The sequence below is a fragment of the Strigops habroptila genome, chromosome 1 (genome assembly GCF_004027225.2).
Source record: "Strigops habroptila isolate Jane chromosome 1, bStrHab1.2.pri, whole genome shotgun sequence".
Taxonomy (NCBI): domain Eukaryota; kingdom Metazoa; phylum Chordata; class Aves; order Psittaciformes; family Psittacidae; genus Strigops; species Strigops habroptila.
The window spans coordinates 152564566-152586282 of NC_044277.2; the positions used below are offsets into that span (position 1 = coordinate 152564566).

Sequence of the window (21717 nt, forward strand, 5' to 3'; positions counted from 1 at the left end):
AAGAAGGTGCAGTTAATGAAAAATTAAGTTTCCAAGACCTAAAGTGGATACTTCTTAGTTTTCTTCAGTTCAGCCCCAGGTTCTCATTTTTACACGGCGCTTGAGTCTCTCACTGTAAAGAGCATTTCTTATGCTAAAGGTGTGAAACCTTTGGATCTTAGACCATCTTTCCACCTCCGCTGTTTCCCCCCACTGCTGCCTGGGTAGCACTGTTGCTGCCCAAGTTCTTGCTCTTCAAAGAGAACAGTGCTGTCCCACACAATGAAATCATCTCTGGCTGCCTTGCAAGCGCTGTGGACATAATCCCTTTCCTGACATTTGAGTCTCATTAATTGGGTTAACAAGATGCTATCTGCGCTCTATACTTATGTAAATATAACCTACTAGCAAAGATCTTAATGGCACCTGATATATCACACTGCCTTTACATCTATCAAGAGGTAGCACTGCAGGAGTCACTTCCAAAAGCAGGTTGTGTTCTTGATCCCATGGGTCCCTTTATAAGCTGTCAGAAACGCTGGTGGTCAAGGCCAACTGTTCAGATGTCTTTAAAGTGTCCCACTGGTGACCAAAAATCACTTTGTCAAGATGACAAATGGCCTGCACATACCCCGTTCACCTTAGAGCTTCACTCTGATGTCAGCTCCATTTACTTGTCAGAAACAGGTATTTTTTTTACTTCCAGCAGTGCAAGTGGGGCAGGGGAAAGGAAGGACTGAAGGGAACACAGGCTGTGCTTGTATGGCTTCTATTCAGTGTGTTATAGTAGTTGAGATTCACAAGCTTTGGACACACCAGCATCTGTTTGTTTGTACATGTGCGAAACAGAAAGAAGGGATTTGGCTTTTCGGAAGTGAGAACTGTCCCTGCAGGGCTTTGATTATGCAAAACCATGTTTTAACCACTGGATTTTTCAGGCAGAAAGCGGCTGTGCAATGTTAGTTTCTTATTTTGGACAGCAAACTTCTTTCCAGAGCAATGTTTTAAAAATAACTGTTTAATGAACTGGGTCTACCCAGTACATAGGGCATTGTTGCGTGTGTTTGCGCTGGAGAGCTCAAACCTCTGAACTCCTGTGGGTGGTTTCTGCAGTGGTATTTTCATGTGGCTCGGTGGTCACTGCTGTGAATGAGAGCTGCTACATGTCACCCAAAAGCAGTGAAGGCCAGGCCACAAAATATGGTCAAAGTGAGCTCAAGGACTGGGAAAGTGCCTTTGACAGCTTTGGCTTTTTGTTTTCTCTCAATCACTTCCATTCAGCTTTTGCTCAGTTCACAAGTCAAAATACACTTTGTCTCCTAGCATCTATGCTGTTGGCTGAAGCTTTTGACAGTCACAATCTGATGTACTTTGGCAACGTGGTTGATCACAACAAAGGAAAGTTTTCCACCTTCATTGCATCTGATGGAAGCTTTGCATCCATCAGAAGTTTGAGTAGATAGGAAGCAGAAACACGGAGAAATGAGATATGTCAAATAAAACATCACTGTGGCAGGAAGTTTTTCTGACTAAATTCTCCCATGGCCTTGAGTCTTTTCTTGCTGGCACCAACTGGATGAAACCCACTTGAGAATGTTGGATCTAGACGATCTTTAAGGTCCCTTCCAACCAGATATATTCTACGATTCTATGACTGCTGCCACAAGCTATCCATGGGTTAGGATTCCTGCTGCCCCTCCAAGATTTTACTAGCACGGAGCAGTTGCAGCAAAAAGGAGTGAGCCCCTGTGAATTGAAGGCAGCATTAAAAGACTCCAAAAGCTCTTGCCCCCTTCAAGGAGTCCTGCCTGAGATGCTCTTGGCCCTTGTCTCTGCCCCCTCTTCTCTATACAGACTGACAAGCTGCACGTTCTCTCTGCAGAGTGCTGTGAATAACCTCTTCTCCTTTTCTAATACCACTGTGTAGCACAGGCAAGATCACGTAAGAAAACAAATGCGGGGTCAGTACTCAGTTTTCTTGCGAGTTCATTAAACCAGCAGTGTCTGGAGGCCTCTTGCCTAAATAATTTCATAATAGAAAACAGACTCTTATTGCTTTCTTTTGGGCTACTATTTTTATTTGGTTGTTGTTCCTCAAGCGTTTTGGTCCCATTTCAAAACTTGCTTCAATTCAATGAAGAGGGTTGGTTTTTTTTTTTGGTGCTTTCCAGTTTAAAAGCTGTGCTACTACTGCAGAACTTCTAGGAGGCCTCTGGATTATGAAGCTAAGGATTGACAGGGGTTTTCCTAATGAAATATCATTCAAAAACCTATGTAGATTAAAAACCCTTCCCCTTCCCTCCCCCAGCTGAGATCTCCTGTTGCTGCTTCTGGCATACATCACATCTTTGAGGATACAGTATCATGAGAAGACTGTCACTTGGTGATGTATTAGGGTAATATATCATGAGAGCATCGTTTCTTTAGAGGATATGGGCAGTAAAAGACATGATTCTGGCCAGACAGAGCAGCAGGGGACCTTGGTTTTTTTTCCTTCCTTTTTCTTTAATCTAGCCCTGTTTTTGTGTTGTACAGAAGTTAGTTTCTTCATGGGATATGACTTGTTGCAGAGTAAGGTAGGAGGCCCATTGGGCTTTTTAAACTCTTTCAGAAATACATGGCCTCAAGGGCTGCTTTGTTCAAAGTTTTTTGAAGAGGCTCAAGCCTAAAACTAGAGCATTTGCCACTGCCAAAATCTCCAGAGTAAGGGTTGCATAAGCAGATTTCAGACACAGAAGGCAATAAAGATGCAATGACAGGTAACTATAGTTTGGATAATATATTTGTACGTTTAGCCCATCAAAATGTAATGAAATAGTATTTATAAAGAAACCCCAGTCAGTGCATCTGTTTTAAATAGATGTCAAATGAAGTTTTAATTCACATCAACAGAAGAAAAATTACTGTTGGTCAGTATTCAGCCCTTAATATAGTTATCCAAAAACATGAATTCTGAACTCAGGGACTCAGATGTTGATGAAAACTTCTAAAAGTTGTTTTCATGCTTTTGTCTCTCTCTCATTGCTAATGTCTGCTGGAAAATAGGCTGAACACTATCTATAGATTGTGGACCAGGATGGCAGTAGTTAAGAATTAAAAGCAGAATACTGTTAAGACACTTTTGATGGGACAGAGTTAATTTTTGAGATGGGCCAAAATGTGACACTGTGGCTTGATCTAAGATTTGCTGAATTCAAATGATTTAATAACTTGTTTTAAGCCTTTGGCACAATCTACTTTACCTTCGAAATCAGCTTGATAATTCATCCGTGCCTTCTTCAACAGTTTTTTGGGCTAGAATTTGCTCAGGGTGTTTTCAGACCAATTTGGCTCGGGGATGATAGAGGCAAACTTCTCCTTCTCCAATCCATCTATGGCACTTAAGGGGAACCAGCAGAGCTAAAACTCCAGGAGCTAATGCACCCAGGACAGCAATGCTCTTCTGCATCTGCTGGCTTCAGCTGTGTGCAGGTGGCCTCTGGATCAAGTTAAAACAATGGAGAATTTGATGGTCCTCAGCTGCAGTCAGGGTAAACCAGCTTGAAATTGACAGGTATTATCTGTGACTACCTTTTTGTCAGGTCTTGGCATCAGATTTAGGTGACTGATAACTAATACAAATCCTTTACTGACAGAGAAAACAACATGAGTTTGGATTTGCTTGTTTGGAAACACATTTAAAATTCACAAGCAAAGCTATGAATATTAAATGCATGCATCTCGTGAAATGCAAAGGTGGGGTCTCCCACAAGAACCCCAGTGCATGCCCCTTCCCCAGAACTGGCTCCTGGATTACTATAGGTAGTTTGTTGGACTGCAGTACTAACTCTTGTGAAAGCTGCGTTGCTTATTACTTGAAGACCATGATGCTATTTTGTTGACAGGTAAAGAGTTTTGCCTTTAACTTTACAGCTGAAGAACTCTAATCCAAAGTGGCACTTGGAGGCTCAGGTGGAGCAGGGAGACTGGGAGCTGAGTGGTCTGGATCCCACTCTTGCTGTCTTGCTGACTTAATCCGTAGTTAATGGTCATTTTGTCTGGCCATGTCTGCTTTGTCGATAAGCTTGCTGGAGCGGGGATGTACTCCTTGGATGTGCTTATATGATGTCTGATGTAATGGGACCCTGATCCCAGCTGCAGCCTTAACGCAAACAAATGTAAAAGGAAAGAAAATGCTTTCTTTTCACCACGTAGTAGTGCAGTGGGCTGCTGTCAGGATTGCAGCAGGCCACCGAGGTCACTTCCCTCATGCTGGTGATCATCATTAAGCACAGTGGAAAACAAGATTTAAATCTGTTCAGTCTATAAGGGCTTGTGAATGATGTGTCCTGAATGACTTGCACATACTCGTGTCTTCCTCACAGCAGCGGGGGACACCGCTTTGCAGTGAAATTCGGTGTCTTCTTTCAGCAGGGCCTTTGTTTTAATCATCTTTCCTAGGGAGCGGGGACAGATGGAAGTGTGAAGGGGTGGTTGATTCTGGCTGAGCTGCAGCCTCCTCCCGGCTTGCCCTTAGAGAGGCCAGATAAGCTAAAGAGATTATAGGGATGAGGGGATAAATCAGAGGCTACCGAGTGCTCTGCTCAGGAAAGGAAAGAGGGACTCTGTGAACTGGACTCGCATATTTTGTTCCTCATGAAATACTGTTATTTGCACCTAATGCAATTCATGCTTAAATCGCGGTCGTGTTGTGCCATGGGCAAGGACCTAATGCTGAAAGTACTGAAGCGTATGTTTAGCTTCACCCACCCCTGGTGACAAAACCCCTGGGAGTTGTCCTGTTGAAACTGAAGACATGGTTAAAACAATAGGACTTCTCTCTTTGTGGGGTGAAGCTTAAGCCTTGGTGCTTGTAGGTTAGTGTAAATTAACAGAGAAAACTGTGATTTTTCAGAGAACAGCCATTGCTTCATAGGGAAACATTTTTTTCCACCCTGAATGTAAAACACACTTTGTGTGCTAACCCATTTTTGTTATTGTACCCACAAAATGTGTTTTTGCAAGGGTAATTGGAGGGGAACAAGGGAAACAAGACCTTTTTCTTATCTCCCTTGACAGTGGTTCAAAACATCTGCAAACATCTCTCCATGGGGAGTGGTGTCTCCTCCCTGAAGCCAAATTGTGCGGCACTTGCTCAGGCAGAGCAATGCTTGTGGAAGACAGCAGTCGCACCGTATTAGCAGGGGTTGCTTGCTAGCATCAACTGTCAATTAAAGGGAAGTTTGTAACTCAGACCCGAGACAGCGAGTTCCAGGCAGCAGTGCCAGAGGAGCAAGGGTGCTATTTTCAGAAAGTACCTCAGGATTTGTCTAGACCATGAGTTATGCGCGTGTCTGAGCCTGTTTCGAGTTCACATTGGCCCAACGTTGGGGTTATCTGCACGTAAGCATAGGTGCAGGCACACAAAGCCTGGTGCTCCCAAGCTTTGCTGAGGGACAGAGACTGTGGCGAGTGCTTGCCCATACATTTGCTCCCATGGCCTGCATGGACTCAGCGTGGCTCCATGTACACATGGTAGGATGTTCTGGCCATGGGCAACATCTGGCAGAGAGCCGGCAGCTGGAGAATGTGCACGTCATGGCCTGTGTTTGAGCCTGCCCTGTGCTTTGTGGTGGAGATGTTGCCTATATGACTTGAGTGCACTTACTTCATTACTTCATTAATGGCTTTTTCTTCTCCTAAGGTCATATGTGCATATTTGAAAGCTGTATCCCAAATTCCCTAGGGGAAACTTTTGTCATTGTTTGAAAATTGTTATTGTTTTGGTGGATGATCCCATGATCCCACAAGCTTCTCCCAGCAGAAACATAAGGGCACTCTGAACTACATGGTGAGGAGTGGGACTGTGATGAATAATGGTAAAAAATGAATGTTTTCAGGATTAGCCATTAATGATAGTTCTTATTTCTATTTAATCTCTGTTGCTTTTATTATTTTTCTATCCATAGCCTTTTTTGGTTAAATGAATGTTTAAGCGACACTTTTCCTATTCGATATAAATCATAGATTTGCAGAATCCCAGGCTGGTTTGGGTTGGAAGGGACCTTAAAAGCTCAACCAGTTCCAACCCCTGCCACGGGCAGGGACACCTTCCACTAGAGCAGGTTGCTCCAAGCCCCTGTGTCCAACCTGGCCTTGAACACTGCCAGGGATGGGGCAGCCACAGCTTCTCTGGGCACCCTGTGCCAGCGCCTCAGCACCCTCACAGGGAAGAACTTCTGCCTTATATCTGACCTAAATCTCTCCTGTTTCAGTTTGAACCCATCACCCCTTGTCCTATCACTATAGTCCCTGATGAAGAGCCCCTCCCCAGCATCCTTGTAGCCCCCTTCAGACACTGGAAGCTGCTCTGAGGTCTCCACACAGCTTCTCTTCTCCAGGCTGAACAGCCCCAGCTTTCTCAGCCTGTCTGCTTTTTTGTCTGCTCTCTTGAAGTCAAACCTGAAATAGTTACTAACCTCAGGATATCACAAGTGCAGTGCGAGCCTTCCGAAAGCATTTTCAACACATAAAAAGGAAAAAAAAGAGGAAAACCCCCAGACTCTTACCATGGCAATCTAGCCCTCTGTGAATTCACATCTGCAAGGCCTTCAGTAGCCAGCTGTGACAGCACAACTGTCTGTGGCAGTTTGGGGTACCGCCGATGGAGGCACTCTTTGGTACAGCTGTAAAGAAATGAAGAGGACTTCTGGTTTTATTTTGTTCTTTTTTTCCTCCTCTTCCAAGTCAAATCCAGGTTGAAAAGAGCCATCCTCCTGGTGACTGCTGTGAGCCGACAGGAGCTCAGTGGGGAACCCTGTAGAAAGTTGGCTGTGGCTTCCAAGCTGTGGTTTGGCACACGTTCTCTCCAAGACCTCTGCCAAATATTCAGATTTCTTTTTAGTGTTTGGTTGCTTTTCTTTCTTTTCTTTTCACGTTGGCATTTTATTTAAGTGTACCACGTGAGTTCAAGGCTGTTCGATATACTTTGTCACCAGAATGGGCTGTTTTGTGTGGAGTTCTTTGATGGAAGGTAAAAATACGAGGTGTATGTGGAAGGTGAACAAATTGCATTGAGAGGAGGCTGTAGTAAAGGTAATATGAAGCAGTAACACTGGTATTAGGTCTGGTTAGTGTATGGGAATTTGGCCTCACCTTTGCATGCCAAGTTAAAGAGGCCTTTGGTTCCCACTGGCAAAGCGTGGGCACCCAACAAAACTCATCTTTCTCCAGAGGTGTTAAGACATAAGTTCTCCAGCAGTCGGGCTTGGTGAGCACAGGAGAGGAGTGTCGAGGGTGGTCCTTTGGGACTTTCCTAGATTTTCCTTTCCAAGGGAGTATGGGATTCCAGTGTGAGCCCTTTGTGGGGCTGAGCACTGGCTGGGGAGTTGTGTCAGCTGTGGCAGCATTGTTCTGGATCAGCCAGAATAAGAAATAGGTATTTTTCCAGCACTAACAAAAACCTTTAGCTGAGGTTCTCTCCCTTTCTGTGTGTGTGCCTGAGCACTAAATTAACAAAAATCCCAGATGTGAATCTAGAAACCATCTGTTTAAAATAACCATTGTGCGGGGCTGTAATTAAAAGTTATTTATGATGAATCTTGGGATCCTATTATGGATTTGGTCGACTCCCAGGTTTCTGACTTAGCAAACGGTTTATGTATTTATGAGCCATGTGTGTCTTCTGCACTTCTCGGTGCCAGAGTGCATGTCCTTTAAACAAAAGGAACAGAAAAATCCCCTGCCCTCCCATAACTGTTGGCTTCTGAATGTTGCCGTCTAAGAAGTTTTCTCTTAAGAACAGCAAAAATCAAAGTATCTTGAGAGCTTTCGACAGCTCCAGAGATGCTGTTGACAACACAGATGAAGGTTTGGTAATACAGCTCTCCTGCATGCAGCTACTTAGCGACTTTTTAAATGTATGGCTGGGAGAAGTAATGCAATGTTATGATTACTGGGGGTAGAAGGGGACGTATTTGGAAGGGAAAGGATTTATTGCTAAAGACCATTTGCTGTCACCCTCCGCTTTGCCCTTGCGAAATAGGAGGGAAGAAGGCAAAATCAGGACAAGCAGATGGACAGTAGACATTAAGAGCAATGTTTTGGGCGAGAGGGTGAAGAGAAAAAAAAAAGCTCCTGATGACAATTGCTCTTTGTTTAATCTTTGTACTTTTACACCCAGTGGGCCTGGGAGATCTGCACTGGATAATGCCTGACTGCAATAGACTAAACAATGATTTACCAGCCCTGGTTTATCTGTTGCTGTCCTATGATTGATCAGCATGGTACATTAACCCTTTCCTCTACATCTGCTGGCTTTAGTTTTCCACAAGATGCAGCGTTGAGATAAAACAGGATTTTTTGGAAGAATTTTGGGATTTAAATCCTGTCCTAGAAGCAGTAAGAGGCATATGGATGTGCTGCCCTGGAGCTATGCTCATCTCTTCATAGTACAGGAGGCATTTTGCTGTGACAGCTATGCCAGGGCAGTATGTTGCAGTTGGGGCTCTACTGGATGCTTCTTCAGCAAAAAGCCCCAAAGGAGCAGTTGGGGCTGCAGCCCCGAGTGATGCTCAGCCCAACCCCAGTAGCAGGGAGTTGGGCACCTTGGGGTGGCACCTGAAGCAGACACTTTTGGAGCTGTCTGGGGCTTGCCTGTAATACCAGCTAGAGAGGAGGAACATCAGCTTTGCAGATCCCACCCTGCTTAAGTGCTTAACTGCTCTTGTGCTGGCAAAGATTGGCTCTGTTTACCTGGGATACACTGACCTGTCCCTGCAGGCAGGAGGATGCAGCTTCTCCTCCAAGAGACAGAGCTGGGCTTGCACTTTTCTTTAAAAAAAGAGAAAAAAAAAGGGGTGTGTGCATGGCACCTCTCTTTGAGATGGTCAGCCATGTTCGGTGCCCTCCACATCCAGAGGCAATTCAAAGATTCATCCCTTAGTTTCCCCACAAGCATCCTTGCAATTGGGACTGGTGGCTTTTGGGAGCATGAGGAGCAAGCCCCTCTTCTGCTGAAGTTGGGCCACTGAGGCTCTGGTAGTTCAAGGTCTACTGAGATAGAGAAGGGAATTATGAGTCTGTAGCCTACTGCTTAAGACACCCTCCAAGAGCGAAGGACCCTTCAGTTCCTGTCACTGCACCATGGGCTGCTAACGTGCCTTAAGTGGAATAGCTGCCTAATGTAAAAGAACCCTTAGCACCAGGATATGAAGTCCCAAATTTTCCCTCCTAGCAGCTGGCATGTACAGCGCAGCTCAGGCTTGTTTTCTCTTTCCAGTTGTTTCCATCTTTACCTGTAGTGCAGGTCCTGAGTTGGGGTTGAGCCACCAGCATTGATGGTGATAAAGGAAGAAGAGTAAGATCCAAACCTGGCTGCACCCCTGGGCTGGCTCAGTGGTACCAAACAATTCATTGGTGGAGAAGATTGCTGGTGTAAGTGGGGGGCAAACAGGAGGTTTTTACTTAGAAGCAGTAACTAGCAAGCCTCAGTTGTTTGAAATACGTTGGTGTCATCCTGAGGAACATTTTGCATTGCCAACAAAAAGCAACCACACCAGGATGTACCTGAGGGCAAAGGGAGGCAGCCAGTATTCAGGGGAGAGTGTGAGAAGCTGCCTGGGGAGCTGAATTGCATGAGGCATTTGCATCAGGAGTCCCCTAGGAATCTGGGAACAAAAAGAAACATGGAGCTACGTTTTACTTCTCATCCCTCCTGCAGTAATAATTTCTTCCTTTGAAGATGGAAGCTGATGGGTAGGTGCCTGCTGGAGCCCCTGACATGAGTCCAGCCCAGCTAGGTTGGCACAGAAGGGCACCATGGATCTCTCATCTCACAGAGGCCCATGATGCATGCTGCAGCTGGGTAAAACAAAGGAGACATACTCTAAACTGGATTTTGCCCTTCATTCAAACATGATTTTACCATGCAGAAGATTTTCCTACAGATAAAGGCAGTGGGGCTGCTAGGCTTAATACATTTTCCCGTGAGCAAACTCTCCTCGAAGAGAATCAAATCCTAGCAGAACCCTTTAAAATATAGACTGTAGTCGATCTGGTAAACTGGATTCGCTGCCCTTCAACAGGCTTTATGGAGGCAAAGTCAGGGAGCACTGTGTTCACTTAACGGGAACCAAGATTTTACCCCGTGCTCTAAAAAGAACTCGTTGAGCCAGTTGCACTGCTGTGCCGTGGCTGCTTTGTGCCAGTCCAGAGCTACAGACCTGCCATAAATTCAGCTTAACTCGCTAGTTAAAATGCATTTATGGTTGCTCTACAATGCTGGAGTGATGCAGGGTAGCCAGCACGTAGCAGTGACTAGCAGTGACCTGGCTTTTTACAGTAGTCATTTGTGTCGCTGCAGCTGCGCTTTAGGGCCTGATTCTCATTTGCTGATTTCACAGTGGCTTGGAGAGAGTCCTCATTTACACTGATAAGATTGAAGTGCCTTTATAGCTCCCATCAGATCAGGCAGTGACTTTGAAGAAAATAAACCTCTGATTTTAGACAAAGAGCTGGAGTGTAATGAAAGCTGCATGTTATCCTTCACAGGCACCTTGAATAAGGCCACAGGGAGTGAAAGGGAAAGACTGGAAAGCACGGCTTTTTCTCCTTTAGTTTTATGATTTACATTTTCCTGGCCCGTTGATTTTTTTTAGTCTCTAATTAAAGTCATAGGAGTGGGTGAGGTGGGTGCGTGCGTCTAGTGGATGGCCACCTGTGTCACTTAATGAACTGAGCTACTAATTATAGGTGGAGGTGACTTCAGAGGGCTATTTTCGGTCAGGAATGTCAAGTAGCAAAATTTTTCTGCAAGAAACGCCCAAAGTGTTTGTTTTCTGCCTTTATTTAAAGGCAAGGATAACCAGAAGGGTTGACACCACAGGGGAAAGGCAGGCTATAAATGGAGTATTTCTCCTGCCTGCTGTCACACATCCTCTATTGACATTCCTTAATGTGGTCATTGTGCTCTTTGGCCTTGGCCATCGCTGACTTTTTGCCATAGAAATGTGACACTAATGTACGGTGATCCTGCTTGTGGTGTTTCATCGATTCTCAGCATTTCGGGGAGAAAGATGAATTGCAGCAGTCTCATTTTCAGTGTAGTGCTTAGTATCCTCTTCTGAAGGACCTCTAGGTAGCTTGGTAATACCGCTAACTAAAAATGACATTCAGCAGTGGCAGAGAGTTTTGTTTTCTCTGAGGTTGCCACCTCTTGCTCAGCCATCTGTCCTTTTGTCACCATGAGAAATGATTCTGGAGCTGTGTGGTTCGTGGGGCAGCACCTCAAGACCCCAAGGATATTTTAACAGGTGTATCAAGTAGCTCATTGCTCATTTAAGTAAAGTGGATTTCTTCAGTGGGGTACGTTTTCTGTCCTGTGATGGGTAGCAGTCAGGAATTACTGTCTGAGCAGAGTTTAAACACCATTTACTTGGGCCCCTGAATAATTCAGACTGTTTTCTGCTATGTTCCTTCAAGGGGAGAAAGATGTTTTGAATCACAAGGACCTCTCCCGAAGAGAAAGAGCAGATCGCTCACCTCATGCTTTATGTTCTGAACGGCAAGAAATGGTAGCTGTGGATTTGGTTTGCTCGCAATAGCTTTTTGTCTATTTTATTTTTCCAGAATAAGGAAGTGACATGCAAAAGGGAGAAGTGTCCAGTGCTCTCCAAGGACTGTGCTCTCGTCATTAAGCAGAGAGGAGCTTGCTGTGAGCGTTGCAAAGGTGCGCTTCCCTTCCTGTTGTTTCCCTCTTTCTAAAACGGTTCATATCTGTGTTGCCAGAGATTGGGCAAAGTTGGGAGCTTCCCAGCTGGGACTTGCTGTCACCAGAGGCTAGAAAAGGGCAATTAACCATAATTAAAATTAATAGGTTTACAAAGCTGGTGGAGAATGCATAAATTCATGTATGTGTCCTGTAATTATTAGTTCTTGCACAGCAGCAGTCCTTTAGAAATACATCTTTATTGTACTTTGTTGGCATGTTGTCAGTCTTTTGAAGGGATGGCTCCTGTTGTAACCATCAGAAATATTTTAGATCAACACCAATCTGCTAGTAGCAACCAGTCAATACGAATTCCTTAAACTTTTGGTGTGGTTGGACAGAATAGGTATAATGCTTCTGAGTAACGAAGAGCAGAGTAATTATCCAGGACTATTTCTATTTCTCCTCATATTAGAAACAAACCAACCAAATGCTGTTTATTTTCATAAATGTTTCCTGATTAAAATCATTGTATCATGGATATTTTTATTAAATCCGAAATGGGCAATAATCTGAACATATACATTTATTTCTTGATCAACACTGTATTTTCCAAGCTCTTTAGAATGAGATCATTATCAAATATATATATATAAAATAAGTGAATTGTGTAAGCGTGCTTATCCACATGAAATACGTGCAAGTAGGTGAAGTTGAAAACCAGTCTTTCTTTTATGCCGATGCAGTAATATGCTCTAAAATACTGATTTTTCTGAGGGACTGCTAATGCAGTCAATGAGGTGGGGAATGTCAGATTGAGACAGCTTTATTTTTCTCTGTTGTTTAATTCCCCAGTGGTGACGGAGTGTTTTTGTGATGGAGATAGGGTAGGATAAATTGTTGGGAAATGAAAGCATTTGTTGCCTTCCCAGAGGGAAATAAAAATGCAGGAAAACAGATTACACTGAAATTCAGATGGAAGAGATGTGATGGATATGTGTTTTTCCTGGATGGTTGCAGAGGTGTGTTAGCTGCTGCCGTGCTCATGCCTTGCTTCTGTGCTGCAACTTTGAAATAGGTTTGGCAAGCCACAGTTTGAGGATTTGTCTAGAAGTCTGACACTTAAAAGGAACTGAAATAAAAAAGTTAAAGCATACTGAAACGGGTTTTACATAAATTAAATGTAATTTATTTCTTTTGTCCAGTTGTGTTTAGTGTCAGCTTTATAGCAAAAGATTCCTAAGTGTTGTTTTGATTAGGCTGGAGGTTGATTTTTCATTTCCATAATGGGATGTCTAGTTGGTCAATGGTCTGAAAATTTTATATACGTACATATGCATGCGTGCATGCATACAGAATGATTCTACACTAAAACAAAAGGTTTCAAAGTTGAGGACACAGATAGCATTTTAATGTACTATTTTAATTCAGACTCCTGGTAAGATTCTCTGTTTATCCTGAACTGGGGCGAGTACCTACAGAACATTACTAGTAGGCTTGAGCCTGGCCTCTTCAGATTGGCATGCCTGACATCTCCAATGGGAAAATTAATAGAAACTGTTCAAAAACAGAATTAGGAGGCACATGGATAATTGTGATGTAAGGGGAAAGAGTTATGTCTTACAAAGCTGTTAGTCCTTCAAATGTATCGGTAAGGATATGGACAGAGACATCCAACTAAGGCATACAAGAAGATCCCTCACCAAAATCTACTAAAGAAACTTAAGTAGCCCTGATTTTGCAGAGAAACACTTCTCATCAGTGGATAACTACCAGGTGGTGACAATGAATAGTAATTTTCATAATGGAAAAAGGTTACCAGCAGATCATGGGAAAGATCTCAACTAGTCAGTGTGCTCCGAAATGAGCTAGAAAAGGGGTGAAGAGGGACAGAAAGCTTCCTGCTGATGGCCTGGTCTCTTTAGGTTAGTAAAGGAGGAGGACTGCCTGCGAGGAGTTGGGAAGGGTGTTAGGGTACTGCACAACTGATGAAAAAATGGCAAAGGAAGTTAATGTGGATGGGAATAAACGGGTGCACGCAGAACAAAACAGTCCTAACTACAAATACAATAATGGGCTCTGAGCTGACAGTTACCAATTAACAGCTATTTCTCAGTGTTATAAAAGATACTTCTCTGGCAGGATCAGCTCAACCCCAGTAGCTCTCCAAAGGGAAAACTGGGTGTTGGGTTTACTAGGAAAAGAGTAGGGTACAAACCAGAATGCCCTGATATTTTTCTGTGTGAGACCACGGTGTGTCCACTGAGGGAATACCAGGTAGGCTGCTTGTTCTCGCTTCTCTGGAGGCTAAGATAGAGGTATGGAGCTTGCCCTGGATTTTTTACTTTACCATGGGTGTCTGTTATTGCCTGCTATCAGAGAGAAGATACTTGACTAGAAGGACATTTCTGAATGAATTTTTCTGTGCTTTCTGAAAGGTAAAGCAAAATATGCACCCATATACTTATAGCAGTCCTGACACCACATGTTGTCACCAGGTTGTTCTGGTGCTATGGGAAGAGGGTGATGGAGCCAGATCTACCTCCGGGGAGGCTGCTTGCTCTCTTGCCACTCCAAATGCTGCTGAAGCTCTTGCTGTGTAATGCGTGTGTGGGGAGTGTTTGGGGAATCACGGGTGCAAGCACCTCTTGGCTGCCTAGCACTTCAGCTACTCCTTTTGGTGTCCCAGCAGCTCCCTGGCGCTCCCTGTGTGGAGCTCAGATGCAGCCAGGACTTTGCCCTGCAGCGCTTGTTCTCAGTTCTATTTTGTCAGCCTGCCAGAATGCCTGTAGGGAATGCGAGCAGGAAAAGGGAAACAGGGCTTTTTCTTTCTTTCTAATTTATTCTTTCTTTTTTTTTAGACTGGTTTCATTTCATCTAAACGTGAACAAAATATTACAAAGAAAAGACATCACAACCTGATGGCTTTTTTCTTGGCTTCGCTCCCGAAGCCTAGAAGAGCTTAATCAGGCCTTACGGGCTCTTGCCAGCTCTCTTTGATAGCTTTATGTCTTCCTACCTTGTGAAGAAATGAATGAATGAATGAATGAATGAATGAATGAATGAGTGAATGGTTGCTGTCATTTGAGCACATCATCAGCATGATGACATCAAGACCAAAGGGTATGTTTCCAGAACTGGCTTCTGTAGGAAGGAAACCGCCACTCATGAGTCATTTTGGACACTGCTGCCAGGATATTTTGTTCTATTGTGAGGAGTGCATAAGGACTGGGTATGTAGGCCCAGTATCTCTGATAGTGGAATAGTCTGATACTATATACCTGCCATGGTGCATCCAGCTGAAATCCTGTATTTAGAGCTTTGCATACAGGAGAAATGGAATTGTTGGCAGACAATGGTTAGCATTATCTCCCCTACTTTGATTTGGGTATTTGTATGCTGCTTAAATAACTTTTAGCACTTTACTTCATTTTTCTTAATAAACAAAAAAAGTAAGAAACAGCAGCAAGTATAGCTTTTGCAGTCAGAAAACTCACTGTGGTGGAAACAACATGTTACCCCTAATATATTAATAGGTTTGGCTTTACTTAGGGTTTTAATCCTCCAGACTAGCAATGTGTTTGAACACTGTTTTTGACTTTAGGCCCTTAGGACCTTGATAGTAAAGCTGGTGGGGCAGGGCTCTCTTTTGCTGTGTGTTTGTGCAAAGTCTGGAGCAGAGAAATGTGAGCCCATGCTTATGGCTCCCCGCTGCAAGGAGAATGCAAACAACTAAGTATAATAGTGCAAATTTTCAGGGAGATTATTCTTCTAACAGGTACTAAATGCAGCTTATAAAACATACTCTATACCTCTAGCATACTATTAATTTTGAAAATATTAAAAAATTAAGCCCTCTTATTACTTCAGCATAGGATAAATAGGCCACTTTTCATCTCTCATTTTATTTCATATGTTTAATGAAAACATATGAGATCATTGAGATTATAGAAATAGATTTGGCAGCATTTTCTTATTTAGTTAGATGGAGACCTGTCACTTGGATGTAGAGCTCTCTACACCTCTAATCAGAACTTATTTGCTCTCTGAAGAAGTGGTATTGCGGGCTCAGGGCTGCATAAAGTTTGCCTTTCTAAAATGGTGCTCCATATTCTTCTCTCTTATCCTAAGAATCTGGATGTGCAAAGGCAAACTTGGTGGGTATTTGTTATAAGAAATTGTTCTGAAGTTTCTTTCACTTCCCATGTGCAGTTTTGCTTTTTCTGCCCTTGTAAACTTGTGAGAGTTACTGTGGGGTTTTTTTTGTTGTGTGTTTCATTTTAATAAATTAATAATCTTAGAGGTTCACGAGCTAAGCTCCATTGATCTGGAGTCTACAGAGAATGGAATCACAGCCCGGGCAATAGCAACACTAGTTCCCTGTAATATTGAATATCCAAAGCTATCGTAGTTAATTGTGCATTTCTTGGATATCAGATGTTATGGGTGAGGATTGCAGCCAATTTCAACTATTAGGGCTGGCTCACAAGGGAAGTTAGAGGGAGGTTAAGAGTTTATCAGTGTTCTGGATACTCTACTAACGCCCTGCAGAGGCCATACATACATTCAGCACTTTGTTTGCCTGTGGACACCCCTAGTATGAGATACCTGATAGCAGTTTGGTGCCCTGCTGTAACACTGACCGGGGGGGCTTTGTGTAGGGCCCTGCTCAGCACTATAACTTGCAGCTCATCCTTGCATGCTCTAAAGCAAACTTGCAGAGACAAGGGTGCAACCCAATACATGAATGGAGGGCGATGGGAAGATAATAATCTAGTCCTGGCATCTGTCAGAGACTGGTTATGGAAAGAGATGTTTTGAGGACATAATCAAGTCTTACCTTTTTTCTTGGCCTTTCTCACTGCCTTCTCAGTCTCTTGGTAATATGCTCCAGCCCTGAACCAGGAGTCCCATTTCTTGAGGCTGGAGATTTGTCTCAACTTTCATTCAGTTTCTAGCTTTGTATTTCAAGCAAAGGCAGTGATTTTGAAGCAGTGACATATGGCCACTAAGGACAGTGTCATCCAGTATCAGGTTATGCCTAAGAAAAGGTCTCTATCTCTCCATCCTTCCCTTGGGTTAACTCTTCCTACAAAGGTCTTAGCAGATAAATTTCATATCCCTTGAATATCTGGTGTATACTATTGTGTTCAGTCATGGCCCAGATTTCAGATTTTCTTATTACCTTGAGCAATATTATATTCCATTTATGTAAGAAGCTTTTTGTGAAGTGTCTTGTCATGTTGTCATAAATACTTTTGCTGTCTAACATCAGTTACCCAGAGTTTTACAATCACCGAGCAGTTGCTCGGGATGCTTGGATTAGAAGATAACATGAGAGCTCTATGGTGATACGTGGATGCACTTATACCTTATGCGTGGACGTTGTGTCCGGTCCAGCAAAGGAAAAGGAAACTGAAGACCAGGATGGAGACTTCACACAACATCCACATGCAATGTTTCTCTGGAACAACATGATAAACATCTTAGGACATTTAATACTGGAATAAGAGTTTCTTTTACTGTTTGACTTTGAAGCCGTAAGCTGTACTGATAATGAGGACATCGGGTATAAATGGCAAGTAATTGTGCCACAAACAACATCACTCATGACACCCTCATGACCATGAGAGGTCACAGTTCTCCAGCTGCCAGGCTTGGCAAACACTTTGAGCTCAAGATTCAGTGGTAGCTTTAACTATAAGTCATTTGGATTGAGAGGTTCTTACGGACCTGCAGGGTGACTTTTCCCCGATCTATATTTGTATTGCTGAAACACAAGACATTTGGGAAGGTGAAATTCAGTTCCAGTAGGATGCAGGGAGGCAAAAACAGCACTGGGAAGAATTGATGTCTTTGTTTCTGCTGCTCTTTGCTCGGTGAATATGAGCTGCTTTGTATCATATGCCTGTGAACTGTGGGGTCCTGGCACAGCTCACCCCCATGGCCACTTCACTCTGTCGTGTTGTAAGCCCTTTATAAGGCCCACATGCCTTGCATCCCTTGAGTATTGTAATTGCAATGGCTCAGCTGCAAATAGGTTTGATTGTACTCAGTTACAGAGGAAAGAGTTGGATTTTCACTGTTTAGAGTTAGGCTGGAGAAGCATGGGAGATTTTGTATATACTTTCATGCTTCTGTGTTGACAAATGAAGACCAGGGTTGCCCAATAGGAAGTTTAATTTTCTAGTAGCTGTCAATGGCTTTACCATCATTAAGACACTTGAAAATATATTTTATGATAGGATTCACAGATCTCTTATTTGACCAACAGTTTTCCTGCCTGGGAAATAGTGCAGAATGTGCAAGTTATTGTTTTCTTTCTTGTTTGAGGTTTTTGTTTGGTTGGGGTTGGTGGTTTTTTCTCTTTGGCTAGAGCTGATATTTAGTGTTAGCATGCCTGGATACCTCCCTGAGGATTAATTTATCAAACACTAAATAAAACATGTCTTCTGACTGTTTTCTTTTTCCTAATGTTTATTTTCCATGCCAATAGAGAGGTTACTTTTTGAAATGGAAAGTGGAGGGAAAGCAAGAAAAAGACTTTATAGGAGAAGAAAGATGCTGAAGAAATGAAGGATGGGGAGCCAGTCTATTGTGCACCAATCTATCACTTTCTCTTGGGAGAATAAGGAAATGACTTGTCTATAAAATTCTCATTAGCCTAAAATAAGCAAAAATCTCTTCTGGAATCTTATTAGGCAATGTCAAATTGAGTAATAAAGGCTTGTTTTTAATGAACTGCTGAGGACACTGGCTGAGCTTTAGCACTACTAAACTCTCTCTTACAGTCCATTTCCCTATCTTCACATGATACTGCTCTGTGCCGAGGTGTCTGGGGAAGGCAAAAAAAGGGTCATTTAACAATGTTGCTGGATTTGGAAAGACAAATGGCTTCCTGGTTGTTACTTGTCCACATGCCAATAACAAAATCTGCTATAATTTGCCTCTTTTGTTAGTCGGGTCCAGTTCTGTGTGAGGATGCTTGTGTTTGGATTAAATCACTCTCTTTCAAATTAAAGCAGCCAGAGGTTGGTATAGCATGTTTGAAAGCAAGGTGCTGGAGTAAGGCATGCCCACCGTTAAAACAAAGTAGCTAAACTAGAAAATCAGAATTGATTTAACTATTTTGTAGTCTTTTTTTCTTTTGTGCAGGAATGACTCAAGTCTAGGGGATCATTTTGCCTTTATGAGGTGGCTGGAAGGGAATTAGCAGTTTCCACTGCATATACAACAATGACCGACTTCAAAGTATTCGGTGGTTTGGTTTGATTCAGATAAGCAACTTTCAGCTTGCGTGTTTATCCAGGACTTATCTGAGCTATTTGGGTTGAAGTACAGGTAATAGGAACAAAACCAACAACTAACTGAAAGTTAATATTTTACATTAATAAAACACCAGCTATTTTTAAAGAAAATATCAGGAAAAAAATTGGGATACACTCCTTAACTGATACGAATCACCTCAGCTCCATTAAAATTGATACAGACCACTGATATTTAACTTCCTTCTGTATGTGGAATCCTAAAGGGATACCATATACTGGGGTATATGTCATGGGATCAAATTTACTGGTTAATGTTGAATTTTCATGTACTCCTTAGAACATTCTCAGGCTTTTTGGGTTTCCCCTCTTGAAAACTTCCTCTGTAGCCCTTTCTTTTAAAGTTTCGGTTTAAGTATGTATTCAGGCAGAGTAAGTGAATGGCATTTAAGTGACTGTGCTAAGCTCTGATCTTTCTTGATTTATTCTTTTCTCTTGCTCTCCCTTTCAAATGGTGGATGGAGACAGTGAGTTAATGTAGTAGTATTTCCAAAGGGAATTAGAGTGGCTTTTAGGAATTTGAAGTGTTTTCTGCCATGCTCTGTTGTAGAAATTGACATCGGGGACTTTGCCGATGCCTTTGGACATGAGATGTTCAGTGATTGCTACTTTCCAAGCCAAATATGGTGGACCTTTAAGCATGGGTGAGCTGGAATGGCTCAATTGAGCTGGCACATGTCGTGAGGCAGGTTTCACTCAGCTGAATTTAGGTGAGGCTCGTAAACTTCCATGCTGTGAGAAGGTGGTCTGGGAAACTGGGTCTATGTTTGCATGTGTCAGCTGAGATGCATGCCTTGAAAGTGAGGTTCAGAAAAACTAGACAGTATGTGGGCTTTGCTTCTTTCTCCTTCTGAAGAGTGGTGGGTGTAGCTCTGGGGCGTCCAAAGGGCAGAGCTCTGTGGTACACCTCTACTCACAGACAGAGATTGTAAAGCCTTTCCTTTCTTTACCTCTCTTCTGTTTGCCTGACATTCAGTCTTCCTCCAGCTCTCACCAAGCCTGCTTGTGTTACTGGCTAACTCTCCCCTTCTTTTATGCTGTTTTCCTCAACTGAGCATCTCCTGAAATCCATCTCCCACCGTCCTTCGCGTTGGTGCTTGCATGATGCTGCTCTGCCTCCCTTATTCTGCTGGCCTGTGCCAAAGCTTGAGAGCAATCTTAGTGTCTCCAATGCTTCTCCAGACTGTTCCATCCTGGTATCCAGGCTCTCCCTGCCATGGTTACTTCTCGTGTGTCTCTCTTAGTGCTGCCAGCACCACATACCAGCAACAGAAAGGGCTTGTGAGCAGGCAGAGTTTGGCTCTCCCCTTGCTGCTTTCCACAGGGACAATGGCTGGTGCTGCAGGGCAGAGGATTTTGTAGCACAGCTTGGCAAGTGAGAGCAGTGGTGACTGCACGGATGCACCACCTTCATGCTTTCTAATCCTTGAACTGCAAATTTCAGTTTAATACGCACATCTGTACATGCAGATTACCCCAGGGTCATTAGCTTTCTGACAGAGGAAATGTTTCTAAATTAAAGAACATAATTGGTGAACAAATATGCAAGGTATTTTGCAGTTGCTAGTTTCCAACCTGAGCCTTGATTCTGCACAGTACTGAAGATATCAGACCCATCTTGTAGAACACACACACAGATATTTAACAGCACAACTTGTTCCATCTTGAGAGTCCAGCACGCCTGTAAACCCTTTATCAGACTGGGACCAGTATGGCCTGGGCTTCTGCAACTTGAGGATGCTAAACCTCGTTGAGCAGGCTCTGCTACTCATCAGGGTTTGCAGTGAGCAGTGAGACTGCACATTAGCTGGATGTTTTTCAGAACAGGACTTCAAAATGCATAAGAGGAGCTTAGGGCTTCATGCATCTCTCTTGAAATGTTGGTTTGCATGTGTGAGAGCTCACACAGAACTGTATTTAGTATGCTGAGAATCTGAACATTTCTTTTGTGATTCGAAATTGGGGCTTTGCGACTTAAAAAGATACCACATTCAGAAATATACTTTGTGCCTTTCAATATTTGTCGAAGATCAGTGGCCTTTAGGCTACTGACCAATTCTTTTCAAAACAGTCCCGTTTCAGCTTAGGTAAGTTAAATAGCCCCAGCATCTGCAAATTTCTCGTGTTGCTTTGTATTTAGCCTGGAAAAAACATTTGAATACTGCAAATCCTGAAGGACAAGTCTTCTGTTGTTTAAGGTCTTAACTGGAGGCAGTTAACACATTTGTAATTGATCTTTATATACCAGGTTTCTTTTAAATTTTGGGTTAAATTCAAAATGATTTTGTGGAGGTTTTCAATTCTCAGCAGTTCAGAGCTGTGACCCTTGAGTTTTCTTACACAGTTTTGCTGGTGTAGGGCTGATAACTCGCCTTAATTTTCAAAAGGGCGTAAAATGTAGCTCAAAGCAGTTCAGGTCAGTGCACCCTACACAGAATAGAATGACTTAGAGTAGCTGCTGAGGTGGTGTGTGGGAAGAGAATAGTGCTGTGGGCATCGCTGGACTGATTGTAGTTTTGTGCTTGGTGGGTCTCTCTAGAAGTCTGTGTTTCAAAGTCTCTGGCAAGACTCCTGTTGGTTTCACGGGCTCTTTGATCAAGCTCATTTTGGATAAAATAGACTAGGAAAAAGCCCTTAGAGCAGTAAATGGAAAATGGGCATTTTTCCTGCAGAAAACAGCATATGTGTTGCTTCTAATTTTACTTATTTATTTCTATATTTATTTCA

At 43.0% G+C, this 21717-nt stretch overlaps 1 protein-coding gene across 4 annotated transcripts in view; it reads left to right on the top strand.

Annotated features, from left to right (window-relative positions):
• The window catches only part of BMPER (BMP binding endothelial regulator), a 143631-nt gene that overhangs the window by 13891 nt on the left and 108023 nt on the right, over positions 1-21717 (top strand). For 3 of the 4 annotated variants that reach the window (XR_003994222.1, XM_030505117.1, XM_030505127.1), the window contains exon 3: positions 11587-11686. The exons of the other annotated variant lie outside the window; for it this stretch is intronic. Coding sequence is in view for 2 of the 3 variants with exons in the window: in XM_030505117.1 (XP_030360977.1) it covers positions 11587-11686 (100 nt within the window). In the remaining variant the exon portion in view is untranslated. The remainder of the gene's footprint in view (positions 1-11586; positions 11687-21717) is intronic. 4 annotated transcript variants of the gene reach the window in all.